A 21,043-nucleotide genomic window follows, 5' to 3' on the forward strand; every position below is an offset into this window, starting at 1 on the left:
GTTGGGAAGTGACAAAATCCAAGTCAAATTATTGAAATATCACTTTGGTAAAGAAAGGAAATAGATATATGGTAGGGGAGGGGATCAGGATGCTTGTAGGGAAACCAGTTAAGTCAGTGCAGTTAACAGGTAAGCAATGTCAGTGACTTAAATCAGGATATCGGAATTTGGGCTACCTGGGTGGCTCAGTGGGTTAAGCCTCTGCCTTCAGCTCAGGTTATGATCTCAAGGTCCTGGGATTGAGTCTTGCATCGGGCTCTCTGCTAGGCAGGGAGCCTGCTTCCTCCTCCCACTCAATCTCTCTCTCTCTGCTTGCCCCTCTGCCTACTTGTGATCTCTGTCAAATAAATAAAATCTTTAAAAAAAAAAAAAGGATATCGGAATTTAAGGAGAGAGAAAGTAGGTGGAATTGAGAGATACTTAGAAAGTAGAATATACAGGACTCAGTGGCTGACCACATAGGAGGATAAAGCTAAGAGAAAGCCTAATTCCATGTTTTAGACTTATTGGTGCCATTTGTTGAAGTAGGAAACTCAACAGGAAGAGTTTGAGGGTAGTAGCTGGAAGTGGGGTAAAAGACTGTTATTTCAGTTTGGAACATAACATAACATAACATCTAAATAGCTTTGGGACATTCAAGCACAGATGGATAATAACTGGCAAGATATTCAGCTCTGAAACTTAAGAGGCAGATTTGAGCTTGAGACCCAAATTTGGAGGGCATAAGTAAAAGATAGTAATGGGGATGATTAAGATTGCCCAGGGAGAATCTTAGACTGGCAGATAATCTAAAAGTGGATCTAAAGATGCAAATGAACATCACGATTTGCAAGGCTGAGGGAAGAGAAGCCATATCAAAATGACTGAAAAAGAAATTCTATAGAAGAAGAAAACCAGGAGAAATATTATGATCAAAGATAATGGAAGAAGGTTTTGTAAAAAGCATCATGAAATGCTACCAAGTGTCAAATAAGACAAGAATTGAAGTTTCCACTTTATTTATCATAAGTTCTCTTCAATGATCTTGGTTGATTAGTGCTAGCCAAAGATTTGTTCTAAACCTTACAGCTGTTAGAATAATTAACTTCTTAATGAATTCTCTCCTAAATCTGAAACTCAAAATTGTAAACAACCAAGTTAGTTCCTTAATAAGTAACTTAGAAAAGTGGAATCTTATTTCAATAATTACTGCTTCCAAGTCCAAGGACAGTTGTGCTGAAAAAATAGATACCAAAGGTGCTAACTCAGAAGAGCTCAGCAACCCTTGAATCTTAAGCCTTGAACCCTCGCCAACCTCAGGAACCATAATATTGGGAAGAAAAATTTTTTTCTTTTTGAAGACTTCTGGCTTCATTTTATACTACTTTGCAATGGGTTGTATTTATTTTCAAAATGGCTTTTTTTGTTTTTATTTTCTTGGCAGGTTTTATTGTGAGCTTTCTAATTATGAAGCAAAATTTCTTTTTCTCACCGGGCTTTATATGATAGTATTTAAAACTGATGTGAATTATTACATCAAAAAACTCATTAAAGAAGTATTTGGCCTTCCTGAGCAATTTTTCCATCTTTTGTAGTTATCTTTATTAAAAAATTATACTTGGAGGGGCGCTTGGGTGGCTCAGTGGGTTAAGCCGCCGCCTTCGGCTCAGGTCATGATCTCAGGGTCCTGGGATAGAGTCCCGCATCGGGCTCTCTGCTCAGCAGGGAGCCTGCTTTCCTCTCTCTCTCTCTCTCTGCCTGCCTCTCTGACTACTTGTGATTTCTCTCTGTCAAATAAATAAATAAAATCTTAAAAAAATTATACTTGGAAAAATTAATTATATAATCATTTATATATTCAAATATATCTGAATACTTTCTGTGTACCAGGTACCATTCTGGATGTTGGGGGTACAATAATGAACAATACGAAGTCTATTTCAATTCGGTTAGGGTTGAGCTTTTCAATAGCAACTGTTATTTTTAAAAATGAAAAAAAAAAAAATCCCCAAGTTTCCAGAATACAGGCTTCAGATCTAAATTTAAATTTAGCTAAAGAGCACCTAATTGCCACCTATTGTGTTTTGAAGAACACCGCACTGGTGAGTAAAGACACAGAGTGGATAAAAACAAAAAACAAAAACTAGATTTTGAACTCACTTCTTTGATTTATGAGCTCTGTGATTTGGGAAAACTATCTGGGCTTATTTCCAGAGGGTAGTAGTGATTGTGGCTAACCCAGTTTCAGAGCCAAAAGAAAGCTGAGGTTGTCTGAGGCCATCAGAGTGATATACGTACCCAAAAAGGGCAGGACAATTATGGGTGATGACTAGAAGGTTCTCTCATGAGGGCGAGTGGAGAGTGAAATCAGAGTTGGGGAACAATGGTAACAACTTTGTTTTGGGGACCCTTCTGCTTAGGTCATATCCCACATGAGTAAAGCAAAGAATGACAAAATAAAAACAATGTGTACATGGTGAAGCTTGTTGACTGCAAGCTCCATTTTAGCATGATCTCGTTGAACTATTTAGTTGAGAAACTCCGAATCTCAGTATATTTAATAAAATCTTTTTCTCTCTGGCTGTTGACATTTCTCAAAGAACTGTTTTCCAAAGTCCTGACCTGAGAACAAGTAGCCAGAGTCCTAGGAGCTGAAGGCGGAAAGTCTACTAGTATTCTCAATATTTGGCATTCACTTAACTCCCTTGTTTGCAGGAAACCAGAATTTCCCTCAGCCAGACCTAGTGTCTCCCAGGGTAGTGATGGCCTCTCTTAAAAATAAATACACAAACAAACAAACAAACCTCTCATCTTCTACCAGAGTAAAGGAGGGGCAGCTGGCTGTTTACACAGAACTGAAAAATGATCTAGGAGGGCAATCCAACTGCATCTTCAGGGGACTTTCAACCAATCCTCGTTTATTGTTTTACACTCTCCCCTCCAAATCTCCTGTTTTCAGAGATTACTTGATGTCCCCAATCCCTGAGTCTTTTGCAGTTCCGCAAATTGGGCTGCTTCAAGGCTTTTACAACATCAGTTAGGAAAAGGCAGTCTTGAGTCTGCTAAATAAAGTCATTCACCATCAGCTTTCCAGTATCCAAAATGTCGTTGCCCTTGTCTCCTCTCCTGTTTTGCCTATGGGTTTCTACATTAAAAAAAAAAAAAAAAATCCTTTACTTTTGTTTTACTGGGGTTTTGTGTAGTGGCTGAGGTTCAATGTCCATATACAATCTGTTCACTTTAACCAGAAGTCACTCTACCTACTTCTCTCATCTCCCACCATCTTTCTACCCTACATCTGGCAACACAGAAATATTTTTTAATTTTCAAAAACACAGGCCCTTTCTGTACTTTTTTTCTGCTAACAAATTTCTCTATCTGGAACACTCTCCCTTTCATTTCTTGTCCAATAAATGCCTTCGGTGACCATGTCCTTCCCACTCAAAAATCCGGTAATCCCGTAATAGCATTCAGAGTTTTACACAAATCTCTATCAGTGCATATCTCACTATATTATATTTACTTGTGAGATTTTCCTTCTGGATTGTGAACTCCTTAAGAACCAGGATATCTTAATTACTTCAATATGAAGTGTACCTCCATATCTAGTGTAGAGACTATTATATAGTAGAAATCAGTAAATGGAGGAAGAAAAGAGAGGAAAGAAGTAAAAAACTTACCCTGATTAAGTAAGATGTATTCTACTCATTAATGTATTCTTAATGTATTAGTCTGTTTGGGGCTGCTGTAACAAAATACCACAGACTGAGTGGTTTATACAGTGGAAATTTAGGAGGTTGGAAGTTCAAGATCAGGATGCCAGCATGGTCAGCTGAGGGCCCTCTTCTAGGTTATAGACTTTTTATATCCTTACATGGTAGAGGAGACAAAGGGAGCTCTGTTGACTCTCTTTTATATAGGGATTAATCTCATTCATGAGGGCTCTATCTTCATGACCTTATCACCTCCCCCAAAGTCCCCCTCCTAATACCATCACCTTAGGTGTTTGGTTTCCAACATATGAATCTGGGAGAACATATTCAAACAACAGCACTTAACAAAATCCCCAAATCTGCTACCTCGTACATATGAACAGTACATGAATGTCCTTAAAAATTTCTAGATTGCTTTTCCACCTTAAGCCATGCTAGTGAGTGGAGCTGCCACCATGTCCGCCCACCTACAAGGTACGGTCATGGGAAACTGCTCCAGCTTCCAGATCAAGAGAAACAAACAGATTTACAGTACTGTGCCCAGTAATCTGAAGGCTGGCAACTCCTGCTACACAGGCTGATTCACTATAAGACTGTGGGCCCATGGCCAAGGGCAAAGGTGTAATGGTAGTCATAAAGTAGAAATCTCAGTGAAAACCTGCCACCTCCTACGTGCAGGCCACCATGAACAAGAATGCCTGGGCCACACTCAGCAGCATCATGCACGTAATCTGCAAGAACAAGTACTGCCCAGTTCTGCACACGGATGCCGCTCACAGAGCCAGCACCATTCTGCACAGCCAGAAGCCTACAATGGTGAAGAAGGAGAATCGTACCACCAAGAGCTCCTGGGCACCTGCCCTCTACCTCCAAAGCAATAAAAATGTTAACCACCTCAAAAAAAAAAAAAATTCTAGATTTAGTCAATCTGATGGAGAAATTTGGGTTTCTCATACTTCTCAACTCCTATGTGGTTTCCTATATTATTCTGAGTCAACCTGAGAAGCCCAATATAAGAATCTACCCAGCAACAAGTGAAATATTATGAAAACATTTTTTTGGTGTCTGGAATTCTCAGCCTTGACAAAATCTGGAGATTAGATGTTTGAAGGCTCTCTTTAGTAAGGCAGGATCCTTGGTTACTTTCTGAGATACTACCATGAGCTGAAGTCACACTTAGCCCAATGTTTAGTAGCTTGCTTTTTGCTTTTTTTTATAGTAAGACTCTCTCAATGCAAACAAAGTCACTGATCTGTACTTGACCACAAGTTCCTTACCATGTCACAGACTAGCACTTTGAACAGTACTGTATTAGACCACTTCACTATCTCCTCCTTGTATCTTTTCTTCCACATTTTCCATCTTCCTGTTTCTCTTTGCTCCACTGTGTAACTGCTTCACGTGTATATTCCAGTTCACTAGAATTCTCTCTTTCACTGTATGTAGACTGATGTTTAACTTATCCTTTGAGTTGTTTGTAATTATGTATTTCTTTACTTATTTAATACCAATACATTTCAAACATATGTCAAAGTTGAAAGAATTTTATACTGAACACCTGTGTATTTCCCCCTGTATTGTACCATAAACAGTTTACTAGGCTTGCTTTATTATTTATCTATCCATTAATCCATATTATTTTTAGTGGATTTCAAAGTAAATAGCAGACATCAATTATTGTGAAATTATTGGATCATAGGATAGATACATGCTTAGTTTTATAAGAATCTTTCAGACTTTTTTCTGATGTGACTATACCAGTTTAAATTATCAACAATAAAGTATATTTCCAATTACTTTACAACATTGCCAACCTTTTGCATTGTCAGTGTAATCTCAGCATATGGATGGGTTATACAGTAGTATCTCACAGTGATTTTCATTTGTATTTCTCTGACGACTAATGATCCTGAGACCATCTTCATGTGGTTACTGAGCATTCACGTATTATTTCATGAAGTATCTGTTGAAGTTTTCCATTTTTAAAAATTGGTTTGTTCAGCTTAAGTTGTAGAGTTCTTTACAGAAACACAATACCAGTTCTTTGCCACATATATATTTTGGGAAAATTTTTTTCCCAGTTTTGCCTATTCATTTTCATAATGGGGTCTTTTGAAGATCGTAAGTTTTAATTTTGATGTAGTATAATGATCATTTTTTCCCTTTTGGTTATCACTTTCTGTGATCTAAGAAACTGTTGCCCATTCTTAAGTCATGAAACTATTTCATATTTTCCCCTAAAAGCTTTATGGTTTCATATTTTATGTTTAGATTTATACTCTATACCTCAAAGTTATCCTTGGGTTTTATGTGACATAGAGGTTCAGATTCATTTTTCTCCATATGGATATTCAGTTATTTCAATACTATTTTTAGAAAAATTCCCCCTTCCCTATTGGGTTTTTCTGGCACTTTTGTCAAAAATCCTGTAAATGTGGGTCTATTTCTGGGTGCTCTTTCCACTAATTTATTTCCTGATGCTTATGTCAGTACCACACTGTCTTGATTATTGTGGGTTGATAATAAATCTTGAAATCAGGTAGTATAAGTCATCCAATTTTATTCTTTTTCAAGATTTTTGACCATTCTAAATCCTCTGCATTTCCATATAAATCCTAGAATCCACCTGTCAATCTCTATAGAAAAGTCTACTGCAATTCGGATTGGGATTGCATTCAACCTACAGATCAATTTGCTGAGACCAGACATCTTAACAATACTGTCTTCCACATCCTCTGAATTTTTATTTTAAGTGATTATACAAACTCAGCTGGCCATTTTTGTTAGTTTCTGGTTATTGGCTTATTTTGTACTCCACCTTTTATTTATTTAAATATTTTAATTATATATTCAAGTTGGATAATTCCAAAATATTTTTGAGAGTGCAAATCTGTTGTTGCTTGTTTCTGTTGACATTAATTCATACTGGCTCACTTCCTTGGTATTTGGTCATTTTTAAATAGTGAGTGCTTATTTTATTAAATTTAATCTGTGGGAACCCTGACTACCTAACCTGGAGCTGCATTCTTCCAGAAAGGATTTACAATTGATTCTTTTAGAGGAAAGGGTGAGGGGCATGTCACTATTGCATAGGGATTATTTCAGCCTAACGCAAAACTCGCCTAACGCAAAACTCTCAGGTTCAAACAGCTCTCTTTATAGAGGACAATGCTTAATTGTGCTCACAATTTTAGTTTTCCCTATTTGTCCTTTTCCTGAGAGTAGACGAAGGGCCTATTAGACATTTCCTTTTCTTCTTAGAAAAAACAATGTGCCAAAATCACTATTTTTCTTAGATTTATTTCTACTACATTAGTGAGAAGGTTCTTCTAGCATGCAGTTGTTTATGATGCTGAAAATGGAGGACTTCACTAGTTTTTGGTTTTTTTTTTTTTAAAGATTTTATTGATTTGAGAGAGAGAGACTGAGAGAGAGAGACAGAGAGCATAACATGGGGAAGGTCAGAGGGAAAAGCAGACTCCCCATGGAGCAGGAAGCCCAATGCGGGACTCGATCCCAGAACTCCAGGATCATGACCTGAGCCGAAGGCAGTCGCTTAACCCACTGAGCCATCCAGGCGCCCCTTCATTAGTTTTTACAATTATAATTTATTGTTAAAGAAATTTTTAGCTGTGGGATGCCTGGGTGGCTCTGTGGGTTAAGCATCTGCTTTTGGCTCATATCACGATCTCAGGGTGCTGGAATTGAGCCCCGCAATGGGCTCCTTGCTCACTGGGGAGCCTGCTTCTCCCTCTGCCTGCTGTTGCCTTGCTTGTGTGCTCTCTCTTTCTTTCTGACTGATAAAAAATAAAAATCTTTACAAAATTTTAGTTACAATCCTGACATCATATATCTGATAAAGTTTTAATCATGTCTCTGCTAAAAATGAAAAGAGTTAAGGCCATGATATTTTTGGAGAGATTTATAATAATCTGTTATAAAAACACCCAAACTATGATTAATTATTTGAAATGAGATGATATATAGGAATACTCTATAACCTCTACAAACCAGTCCTTTAAAAAATAACCCTGGCATTGAAAGAACCTAATAAATAAAATAGTCCTCTACAGTACTCATGTTCCACTTAATTTTCCCTTGAGGACAGGGAAGGACAGAATAACTTTAAGATCACGAAAAGCAAAAATTGCTAAAGCTTTTGAATCGCTAGCAAAAAATTAGTTCATTTAGTTAAGGTTTCTTTCTTAAAATACCAACACAGATGTTTGGCCTGTCTTGAAACTCTACGCTTTTGTAAAAAATGTTCAGAATGTCATGTTAAATCCCCACAAGTAACACTGTTGCAACAAGAATGTAAATACTAACAAATCCCAAGTTAGTAATAAATAACCCATTAAAATAAAAATATCACATGTGAGCCCATTTATAACTGAGAAGAGCCTCTCTATAATATTAAACAACAGCGTGTGCTGGAATAAAGACAGGATCCATTTTTATGTACTTATGAAATATTGAATGAAAAATTATTAAGTGCCCTGGCCAAGGTGTATTTGAAAGCAGAAACAAATCCATGCCTTTTGCTCTCCAGAAATATGATCATTCAAATGAAAAAGGAAAATATTTGTAGCCTGAGGGTACCTGGCACTTCTATAAATGACTAATTGGTGTACACTAAAGCTAAGTTTAAAGAAACCTTAAAACTTAATTCCTAAATTAATAAATAGCACAAAAATTATTAGTGGGAAAAAAAAGCTTCCTAGAATAATTTTTGTAGTTTTATCAGCAATCATAGGGTTTCAAGAAATTACCGAACTTTAGGGCTCCTAGAAACCTTCATCTGTTAATCAAATTCCTTTGTTCTCCATAATTATAGTATCAAAGTAATGGCAGCAAAGTAACAAAAGACAAGGCTTTATTCAGGACAAATTCATTGTTTTACTCTTCTTATAAAGGTGCTCAATGATTTCCTTCCTACAAAAAGAAGATCTTTTTTTTAATGTATAAAATGTACACTTGTGTTTTATACAATTTAACTACGTGTATGTGTGTGCCTAATCCATCTACCAGAAGTAACTATTGTTGAGGATTTACTGTAAATATCCTTATAAATTTTTAGGACATTAAAATACACACGTGTAATTTTAGGTAAACAACAGAATCATATCATATCTACTTTATGTAACTTCCTTTTTCCCTACTTAGTAATATGTAAGTTTTTCCATATGGGCACATATTACAGATCTATGACTTTTTATGTTGTAGCTGAGCAGTATTCCAAATAGTTGTACATAATTAAATTAATCAATATCTAAATGGTGAACATTTAGGTTGCTTTTAATTGTTGCTATTATTATGAACTATTATAGCTAGTAAATTATACTTTAAAGTAAAAATGTCTTCCAATAAAGGTGAATCATCCTCTATTTTGTCAAGTATGCTTTAACAAACTACAAAGTGCTTGTTACAAGACTGCATTTTTGATGCTAGATTTTAAGTCAGAATTTCGGAGAAAGATATCCTTCAAAATACATTTGAAGAGAAAAATATACCCTGCAAAACACCCTAATAGCAATACCCTAAGACCTGAAGGTTTCTAAGTTGCAAGGTTATAAAGAACAAAAACACAATGAATACTCATACACCTAGTTTAAGAAATAGAGTAATAGCATTACCACTGAAGATCTCTACGTTCCTCGACCCTTCCTCTCTGTTCCACTGAGGGTAATTTTTTTCAATATTTTCTTTATTATTCCCTTAATTTCCTTTTTTCTAGTTTTATTGAGGTACAATTGAGAAATAAAATTGTAGTGTATAATGTGATGATTTTATATATGTATGTAGCCTTGCTTTTCTTTTCCTTTTTCAAGATTTTATTTATTTATTTGACAGAGCGAGAGAGGGAACGTAAGCAGAGGGAGTGGGAGAGGGAGAAGCAGGCTTCCTACCAAGCAGGGAACCCAACGTTGGGCTCCATTCTAGGACCCTAGGATCATGACTCAGGTCAAAGGCACATGCCCAACAACTGAGCCACCCATGCACCCTTGCCTTACTTTTCTTTATGGTAAAATCATATATATTATATTCCTAAATTACATATTTCTAAATAATATATTACATGCTTTAAATTTTATACCAATGGAGCCATATTGTAATTGGATTGTTCTTTTATTTTTGTTCAAAACTATCTTCTTTAAGATTCATTGTTCCTTATAGCTACAATTCATTTTCTCTACTAAAAAATATTCCAATATAAAAAGATACCACAAGGGCGGGGCACCTGGGTGGCTCAGTGGGTTAAAGCCTCTGCCTTTAGCTCGTGTCGTGATCCCAGGGTCTTGGAATTGAGCCCCACATCGGGCTCTCTGCTCAGCAGGGAGCCTGCTTCCTCCTCTCTCTCTGCCTACCTCTCTGCCTACTTGTCACCTCTGTCTATCAAATAAATAAATAAATAGATAGATAGGTAGATAGATAGATAAATAAAACCTTTTAAAAAAAAAAAAGATACCACAGGGGCACCTGGGTGGCTCAGTGGGTTAAGGCCTCTGCCTTTGGCTCGGGTCATGATCCCAGGGTCCTGGGATCGAGTCCCGCATCAGGCTCTCTGCTCAGCGGGGAGCCTGTTTCCCTCTCTCTCTCTGCCTGCCTCTCTGCCTACTTGTGATCTCTGTCAAATAAATAAATAAAATCTTAAAAAATAAATAAATAAATATACCGTGATTTATTCATTCTATTGCTGGTTGACATATTAGTTGTTTTGTTTTCTGCTATTTTATTATTTTTTTTAAGATTTTATTTATTATTTATTTGACAGAGAGAAATCACAAGTAGATGGAGAGGCAGGCAGAGAGAGAGAGAGGGAAGCAGGCTCCCTGCTGAGCAGAGAGCCCGATGCGGGCCTCGATCCCAGGACCCTGAGATCATGACCTGAGCCGAAGACAGCGGCTTAACCCACTGAGCCACCCAGGTGCCCTGTTTTCTGCTATTTTAAACAATGCTCCTATGAACATTTTTGTGCATGTCCCTGGTATATGGGTAAGAGCTCATCTAAGAGTGGAATCACTGGGTCATTGAATATATTCTTAATTTAAATGTAGTCAAATTTATCACTCTTTTCTTTTAAGATAAGCACTATTTATGATTTGTTTAACAAATTTATCCCTACCCCAAAGTCAAGGATAAAGATTGTTTGAAAAACTGTAGAGGTTGGCTTTTCATATTTAAGTCTTTAGTCCACATGAAACTGTGTTTTAGTGTATAGTGTGGTATACATACACCCGTGAGGTATCCGTACGTTTTCTGAGTACATGGTCACCTCATTGTCCCAGCACTAATTATTGAATTTTTTATCCTCTTGTCATTGATCTGAAATGACAATTCTGTCATAAGTCACATTCTCATATATGTGTACCTCTGTGTATTATTTATAATCATCTGTTTATAAACTGTCACATATTCTGTTCTTTTGGTCAATCTCTTTATGATTGTGCCAAAACCACACTCTCTTAATTACCAAAGCCTTGAACTAATTAAAAATTGTTTTAAGTTTTACTGAGGTATAATTGATAAATAAAATGATAAAATATTTCAAGTAGACATGGTGGTGATTTCATATACACATACCCCGTGAAAGGATTCCCATATATATCTGTTTTGTTGTTGTTATTGGTTGCTGCAAATATTTAAGTTCTACTCTCTTAGCAAATTTCAAGTACATAATACAGCTTTATCAACTACAGTCACACATTTTAAATTAGATCCTCAGGCCTTAGCCACCAAATAGCTAAAAGTGCGCTCCTTTTACCAACTTTTACTTATTTCCCCCACCCCTCAAGCCATGGCAACCATTTCTTTACTCTCTGTTTCTAAGAGTTTGACTTTTTTTTTTTTTTTTTTTAAAGATTCTACTTATCTGTTATATCACGCAGTATTTATTTAGTTTTCTCTGTCTGGCTTATTTCACTTATCATGATGCCTTCAGCATCTTTCCATGTTATTGCAAATGGCAACACTTTCTTCTTTCTCAAGGTTGAATACTTTCACTGCTTATATATAACACATCTTCTTTTCCTATTCATCTGCTGGTAAACACTTAGGTTGTTTTCATATGTTGGCTATTGTTAAAAATGCTGTGGTGAACACAGGGTGTAGATACCTTTTCTATATCCTGTTTTCCTTTGTATAAGCTCATAAGTGGGACTGTTGGATCATATGCTTGTTCTGGATTTAATTCTGTTTTTTTCATAGTGGTTGTATCAATTTACATTCCTACCAACAATGCAGAAGGGTTCCCTTTCTTCCACATCCTTCCCAACACTTATCTTAAATCTTTTTGATAACAGTCATTCTAACAAATGTGAGGTGGTATCTCATGGTGATTTTTATTCATACTTCCCTGATGATTAGTGATGCTGAATATATTTTCAGTTACCTTTTGGCCATTTGTATCTTATTTATTTATTTGTCTTCTTTTAAACTAATTTTTTTATATCTAACAGGACCAATTCCCAACTGTGCTGTTGTTGTTTTAGGAGGGTGTTGGTAGGTAATTCTTAGGCTTTTGCTCTTCTAGCTGGGATTTTGATAGAAATTGCATTGCCTCTATTGATTATTTTGGGGAGAACTTCACAATATTGAGTTTTCCAACCTGTGGACATGGTATATCTTTCATGGTTTATCTTTCCATTTAATTAGGTCTTTTTTCACCCATAAACTTTATTATTAATTATACCTAGTAATTCTCATTTTCTAATCTAACAGAATTTAACATGTATTTTGCTTACTTTCTCTAGCGTCCCACAGATAGGCTTTGATTTTTTTTTTTTTTTAATTTAGTTGACAGACAGAGATCACAAGTAGGCAGAGAGGCAGGCAGAGAGAGGGAAGGGGGAAGCAGGCTCCCTGCCAAGCAGAGAGACTGAAGCAGGGCTCGATCCCAGGACCCTGCGATCATGATCTGAGCTGAAGGCAGCGGCTTTAACCCACTGAGCCACCCAGGCACCCTTAGGCTTTGAATTCTTAACGTTTAATTACATTCTTCTCCTTGTGTAAAAAGTTTGAGAAATAATATTTGTATCACCTATAAAGAACATGATGCCAATGTCATAAAATAACTAACATGTGAGACAGGATGGGGAAATCAGATTATTTGCTTCTCCTAAACTGCCTTCACTATTTTGTTGGAAGTTTATTTCTGTAAGACTGTGTGTGTGTGTGTGTGTGTGTGTGTGTGTGTATCCCAAGCAGAAGTATTTTTTGACCTTTTATGCATGGTGCTTACCAAATACTTAATCAAGTAATTGGATTATCCATCACTCATTATCCTCTATCTTAATAGTACAAATAAAAACTAACTGAAATGAATAATTATTAAATAATTTAACATTAAGTAACATAAAACTGAATGTTTTGAAGATGACCTTTCACTTTTCATTTTCAGAAAGTTTGCTTAGAGAACAAAATAACCCAGCTTTTTTTTTTTTTAAAGATTTTACTTATTTTATTTGAGAGAGAGAGAGCACAAAGGGAGAGTGAGAGGGAAAAGCAGACACCCGGTTAAGTAGAGAGCCTGACTCAGGGCTCAAGCCCAGGACCCTGAGATCATGACCTGAGCCAAAACAGACGCTTAACTGACTGAGTCACCCAGGCTTCCCTACCCTAGTATTTTTCAAGAGAAAACAATGGTAGTATGAAAAACTCAATACTTATATCAACTAATAAATAAGTATTTCTGACAGAAATGGTATTGCTATTAGTTCTTCATCCTATTCACTGTGGAAGACTCAAGGATGTGATATATCAGTAACTACAGAATCTCCTGAAAAAATAAAAAGTATTCTCAAATATTAGGAATAATCTGAAAGAACTGAAAATTACCTGTAGAGTACAGTTCATCATCCTTATTATATAGTCAAACTGTTGATGGTCTAATATAGCCCGGTTTTGCTGGACATGTAAACCCAACTCATCGGTGAGACACTGTCTTGCTGCCTTTCCTTTAAGGGCTCTCAGTGCAGCTGGAAGGGTCTAAGACAAGAGAAGCAGAAGTGAACAAAAGGTATCAATGGAAAGAAACAACATTTAATCACACTAAAAATTCAAGTGCACCCTATAAACCATGTAACAAAGATATTAGAATTAAACTTCCAGAAAAGAGTTGATTTGCTATTAAGAACAATTATAAAATAATAGATGGGTGTATAGTTATTTTTATTTGTAAGTCAGTATGAAAAATAAGTAGAACTGATTTATGTAATAAGTTAAAAAACATTAACTTCACTTAATAAAAAAACTCAACAAAACTTTGGCTACCAAAACACTCATGACATTTAGATACTTTCTTTCAATAACTGGCCACATCTCTGTGGCAAAAATAGAAGGAAAAATTAAAATGACAAGAAACACAGGTGATTTTATACTTTTAAACTGGTAAGTTATTTAATCACTAGTCAGTTTTAATTTACGATTAGAAAATTCTCCATCTCCTCTCCTCATTTCAATATCATAGTGAAGAAGGGAAAAGGACTCAGATCAACAAATAGAAATATCTAGATTTATGCATTAAAATTCTTTCACTTGATCACCCAGAAGAATGTCTCTCCCAGTTCACCATTTAGCGCTTAGTTAATGTACTTTATTTAAAATAATAATAGGCTTATTTAACTTTGAAAACCTAAAAAAATACAGAATAAAAAGTAAGAAGGAAGGGAAGAAGTCTGAGAGCAGGAGGGCATAATATTGTTAAAGGCAGGTATAAGAAACAAGATGTAAAACCTGAAAGCAAGAAAAGCAGAAAGAAATCTATTACAACACTTCAAGCACAAGAGAAAATGGAAACCAAAAAAAAAAAAAGTCAAAACCTAAAAAGGCTTGGGTCATTTACTATATTTACTATAAGGGTAAAAAATGTTACTCTTTTCATGCTTTAGCCTCTTGTTCAGAGCTATAATGAGTCACTAAGATTACATTATGTTTAATACATTTCTTTCTTTTTAAAAAAATTTTATTAACATATAATGTATTATTTGCTTCAGGGATACAGGTCTGTGCATCATCAGTCTTACACAATTCCCAGCACTCACCACAGCATATACCTTCCCCAGTGTCCATCACCCAGCCATCCCATCCCTCCTCGCCACCAGCAACCCTCAGTTTGTTTCCTGAGATTAAGAGTTGCTTATGGTTTGTCTCCCTCTCCAGTCCCATCTTGTTTCATTTTTTCCCTCTGTACTCCCCACGACCCCCTACCCTGCCTCTCAAATTCCTCCTATCAGAGAGATCATACGATAATTGTCAATTTCTGGTTGACTTATTTCGCTTAGCATAATACACTCTAGTTTTTTCCTGACTTGTTAATTTTAGCCATTCTGACTGGTGTGAGGCTGTATATCACTGTGGTTTTGATTTGTATTTCCCTGATTGTTTCACACAGTTTCTTAAAGAAGGCAAGAAAATGTGCTTTAATAAGGCATATTTAAGTTGAATATCACTGTTTTTTATAATTCATTTCTTATTCTGACTAGATTCTTAGCAATAAATAAAATTATATTCAAAATGTTAAATTTCTAAGAAATATGTCTAAATAGATTTAAAGAACAATGTTTAAAAGTTTAAGGAAAAAAATCACTAACAATATTTCTCTGGTAGCCATATAACTAGGCATGGCAAAGATTTTAAATCTCAGACACGATTCATTTAAAATGATCAAAACAATGAAAAGACACTTGATAAGGAAAAGAGATGGAATTAGAGGAGAGGTTATTTGGCAAGCTAAACATGTAAATCTGAAAGGGAAATGATGAATGCTTACTTGGGAAGGAAAGCATTTTATTACCTTTTCAGTCTCCAGTGTTTTATTTTCAAATATGAATGAGATGCAGTTTCTAACAACTTCCAATCTCTGTGCACTGTTGAAAACTGTTGTCACCTTATCCATTATCGAAACTAGCAGAGGAATATAAAGACAACACAAACAAGTTAAACTTCTTTGGCAATTACAAAAGCAAAAGGAATATTATTGTTTACAGTTTATATAGTTGTAACTATCTGCATAACCAACATTTAGAATTTATTCTTTTCCCTGGTTACATGGCACTGAAGGTATTCCATTTCATTACTTTTGATTACAGATTGAGGTTTTGAAATGTCAGGCTAGTCAATGGCTCATTGAGGATAATTGCACAGATAGATTCCAAAGATAAACTGAACTCTTCAGCAAATTAATTCGTATCACACAGTAAAATTGTATTAAGCAAGAGTAAACATCCACTTTTAACTTTAATTGTGAACAAACTGATAAATGTTTGGGGTATAGTATCATGACAAAAGTTGCCAATACTTATATGTGAGAAGACTACTAACAAAAAAAGAAACTGGTATTTCTAAAACATTACCAAAGAAAAACCACATATCACAAAAAAATCACATACTACAAATTAGAGTACAGGTACTCAATAGTGTTTGAGAAAGCGCTATACAAAAAGAGAAATGATTATGGCTCAAGAATTACTATATAAACTTGGGAATTTTTTTTAGTCCTATGAACTATGTACCAGTCACATTTACTATAAAATCGAATAATTCTAGTCTAATACACAGGCTAAAATTACTTAAAATAAATTCACCTTACTAAAATAATATGAGAAGGATATAAATAAAAGTAATATTAGTTAAACAAAAGTATAATTTCACCAAAACCTTTATTGTATCATTGGTACAAAAGATGTAATATCAATAATTTTTAAGCCAAAAAGAAAGACCCTTTATATATATATTTTTTTCTTTCTACTTGAGTGTAGTTGACGTACAATACTACATTTGTTTCAGGTGTACAACTTGGTGATTTGACAAGTTATACATTATGCTTTGTTCACCACAAGTGTAGCTACCATCTGTCCTGTTACATAGTAATTACAGTATCATTGACTGTATTCCTTATGCTGTCTTTTCTTTAAGATTTTATTTATTTATTCAAAAGAATGAGAGAGAGCAAGAGAGAAAGAGAGCACAAACAGGGAGAAGAGTATGGGAGAGGGAGAAGCAGGCTCCCTGCTCAGGAGCCTGACATGGGGCTTGACTGCAGGACATGGCTCATGATCTGAGCCAAAGGCAGATGCTTACCCAACTGAGCCACCCAGGCACCCCCATGCTGTGTCTTTTATTTCTGTAACTTATTCATTCCATAACTAGAAGCCTGTATCTCCCACTCCCCATGCCCATTTTGCCCAAACCCCTCCCTCTCCTGGCAACCATCAGTTTGTTCTCTATATTTATAGGTCTGATTCTGCTTTTTAAGACTCCTTATAATTTTATGGCTACTCTTGGAATCTAAAGGCATAATCCCTTCACTCCCCCTCATACCTAAGAAGAGAGAGTATCATATCTTACTTACTAACATCCTTTTCACTTCATCAATACAAAATCTTATATCCTTCAAATCATTTTTAAAACTTTCTAATTTTGAACAATTTTAAGCTCACAAAAAGTTACAAAATAGTAAAGATTCATGTACTCATCACTTTAGCTTCCCCCAAAGGTGACATCTTACCTAACTATAGTGCTTTATCAGAATCAGGAAATCAATTGGCACCATATAATTAACTAGACAACAGAATACCAATTTTATCAGTTTTCTATTAATCATTTTTAATCATGCAACACAGATATTCTGCATGACCATGATAGTTAATAGATTATTTCACATGACCCTTCTATATGAAATGCTCATTTTTAATTGTGTGCTCTGGGGCTTCTCACAGGTAGGTCAGTGGAATAGACTGAAATAGAAATCGATCTATATTTAGAATAGGAAACTTCTTAGAGTCTCCAAATAATACCACATACTTTATTGAGCAACATCTTTAACCCGTGTTTATAAACTTTTAAAAAAAAGATTTTATTCATTTGATAGAGTGAGAATGAGAAAGAGAACACAAGCAGGCAGAATGTGAGAGGGAGAAGCAGGATTCCCACAGAGCCCAATATGGGGCTCGATCCCAGGACCCTGGGATCATGACCTGAGCTGAAGGCAGATGCCTAATGACTGAGCCACCCAGGTGCCCTAATCTGTGTTTATAAACTTTTAATTCTAAAATCTCTTCAGCAGCATTTTAAATTTTCTTTAGGGCAAGCTATTAAAAAAAATAAACAAACACCTTTTCTGGTAATAAGTCTGTTTACTCTTTTGAGAGTTATTTGAGAGTATAACTTAGTTCACTCCCAGAAGAAAGTTCTTCAACTTGGAGTTACTGATATTTCAGATTGGCCAAATCCCCAGCTGTGGCATTCTAATACTCACTTTCTAACATCTGAAGACAACTCTGTTTTATGAGTACTTGACTTCCCAGGGCTTCCCTTCTAAGGTTTTAGCCTTCCAGTGCTAGTTCCACCCAATCATCATTACTCTGGCTCCTCTGAGGAACGGGTGAAAATTAAGTAACCTCTCAAAATGTGAATGCCTCATAAGGTGACAGAGCAATTTTACACTCATATTAAATGAATAAAATGTAAAATGGAACATTTATACCTTTTAATTTTAGTACAAAGAAAATCCTGATTCTGATCAACCAAAATGAGCCAGAAAGTTGGACAGAGGTTCCTGTATTCTTCATTCATTCATTCATTCATTCATTCATTCACTCAAGTTTTACATGCAGGGCTAAATACTTTGTCATGTGTACCTCTCTCACTGATTACAGTGAGATACTCTATCTACATGTGCCTAAAGAAAGAATTCAGAAAAAAAAATAAAGAAAATTCGATGTGGATTGAAAATGAGGAAAGTAAAGAGATTATATAAAGATAATATTAAGAATTAAGGTGACAACTCAAGCAAATTGAATTTTAAACAAACTTTTCATCTGTTCACGTGGGTATTTAAAGAAAGTACTCAACTAGCTTATGAGTTTTAAAATTACCTAACTCCTTCAAAAGATAGCTATTTACCCTAACATGTCTACCTTATCCATCCTTTTTTCTATGTCAAAGTCCAATCATCACTTAAGTAAAAGCTATTAATTCTTAGAAAAATAATGGCAAGTTAACATTACTATGTAAATACATAATGACTATACTATTATCCATTGATAATAAAATTACACTCACTTCTAGGTATGATTGATGGGGCAGTTTGTAGCAAACTAAAATTCCTACCAAAAATAATTACAGAAGTCAGATAAAATGCAAAAGGATCTACTTAAATATATTAGATTGCTACAGAAGCACAAGGACTGGAGGACCTAAAATTTCAGAGAAGGAAAAAGAAGCTAGAGACATGAGTTAACACACACACATCTACTTTTTCCCTAGGAGATTTGCTAATTTTGGGTACAGACAGAAGGCTGAAAATCCAGTCTTGATTCTAGCAGATGGCTAGGCTGACCTGCAAAGTCTGGTGAAAGCTGAACTGGCAAAAGTAGATGTGTGTGAATGGCCCCTAGGTAAACCACTAAAAGAATAAACAAATGTATAAACAAGTTAACAGAGATAAATTATGGAATAAGAAAAATAGTTTATTAATCCAATAGAAAGCAAGAAAGCAGGGGGAAACATAAAACAGGAAGATTAAATAGAAAAAAAAAACCCCACCCAGTAAATAACATTAAAGCCATTAATATACCAGTAATTATATTTATGTAAATACTCATAATGCTATTAAGTAATATAAGAAGTATAGTAAGATAGACTGGTTAAAAAAATACTATATGCTGTTTATAAGAGGTATACATAAAATATAAGGCCCTAGAAAGTTTGAAAATAAAAGGATAAAAAATATAAACCATACAAACACTAAGCAAAGGAAATCTGGTATAGCTATATAAATATCAAAGTATACTTTAAGGCAAGAAGCATTATTAGAAACAAAGAGGAATATTTCATAATGACAAAAAGATCAATCACTGGGATGCTATAATATTTACAAATATATTTGCATCCAATATATCATCCTCAAAATATATGAAGAAAAATACGGATTGAATGAAAATGAGAAATAGGCAATTCTACTATTATCATAGGAGACTTGAACACATCTCCCTCAATAGCTGAAGAAGGAAGAAAAGATAAAAATCAATAAAGAAAACCCATAAAATGGGAAAAAATAACTGCAAATTATATTCTCTGATAAGAGACTTGTATACAAAATATATACAGAACTCTTATGAATCAATAATAAAAAGATAAGTAGCCCAATTAAAAATGAACAAAGGATCTAAATACACATTTCTCCAAGGAGATATAAAAATTATAAATAAGTACATGAAAAGTTGTTCTAGAACATTAGATGCATATGGAGAAATCAGAATGCCCAAACATTGCTGGTGGGAATGTAAACTGGTGCACATATTTTGGAAAACTGTCTGGCAGTTCCTCTAAACCTTAAACATAGTCTTACCATATGACCCAGCAATTTCCACCTAAGGTATATACCTGAGAAAATTAAAAACATGTATCCATACAAAAACTTACACATGAATGCTCACAGCAGCATTCTTAATAGTAGCCAAAAAGGAGAAACAACCCAACGATCCACCAAATGGTGAATGGGTAACAAAACGTAAATACACACACACACACACACACACACACACACACACACACACACATCCATACAATAGGATATTATTCAGCCATTAAAAGCAATGGAGGACTAATTCATGCCACACAGATGAACCCTGAAAATATTATCCTAGAGATAGTCCAAGATGGCAGAGGAGTAGGAGACCTTAATTTCCTCTGGTCCCAGGAATTCAGCTAGATAGCTATCATATCATTCTGAACCCTGTGAACACTCAACCAGAGATCTAAGAAAAGAATAGGTGCAAGTCTACAAAAAGAAAAGCAACCACTTTCTGCAAGGTAGGAGGAGGAAAGAAGTGAATCCGAGGGGATACATCAGAAGATAAGCTGTGGGGGGAAGAAGCCTCTATAAACCGGCACCAGAAAGTGATACAGCATCAGAACCAGAAGTGGGATGTAATCCTTGCTGGGATAGTGTGGTCTCGGGATCCCCGGGATCACAGGCAGACTGGGAATGCCTAAATGCAATGGAGTTCCTAGGCATTGGAACAAGTAAACTGGCAGCAATCAGAGAGCCCAGGAGTGGGCTCCCAGGTTGGAGTTGCCATATATCATGAATCATGGCATGGCTGGGTAACAGCTCTCTGAGAAGGGGCCCAGAGAATGGCAGAATGGCACGAAGACCCCATTTCTTTCCCTGGGAGGAGTGGCATGGGTGCACGCTGCAGGAGTCTACAGGGTTTTGAGGCGCAAAATGGGGTCACATGCCTGAGCTAGAAACACATGGTTACAGGCTGGGTAAGCATGGAGTACAGAGGAAAGCCGGGGAGACAGAAGTGACTGGCTGCTTTTCACTGAGGGCACTGAGGAGTGGGGCC

General features: G+C 35.7%; 1 protein-coding gene across 1 annotated transcript in view; it reads right to left on the reverse strand.

Annotated features, from left to right (window-relative positions):
* The window catches only part of SBF2 (SET binding factor 2), a 415,224-nt gene that overhangs the window by 102,629 nt on the left and 291,552 nt on the right, over positions 1-21,043 (reverse strand). Inside the window, exons 15-16 of the mRNA XM_082682393.1 lie at positions 15,484-15,593; positions 13,527-13,676 (exon numbers count right to left, since the gene is read on the reverse strand). Coding sequence (XP_082538519.1) covers positions 13,527-13,676; positions 15,484-15,593 — 260 coding nt within the window. The remainder of the gene's footprint in view (positions 1-13,526; positions 13,677-15,483; positions 15,594-21,043) is intronic.

This window comes from Mustela nivalis, assembly GCF_964662115.1.
Source record: "Mustela nivalis genome assembly, chromosome: 9".
Lineage (NCBI taxonomy): Eukaryota > Metazoa > Chordata > Mammalia > Carnivora > Mustelidae > Mustela > Mustela nivalis.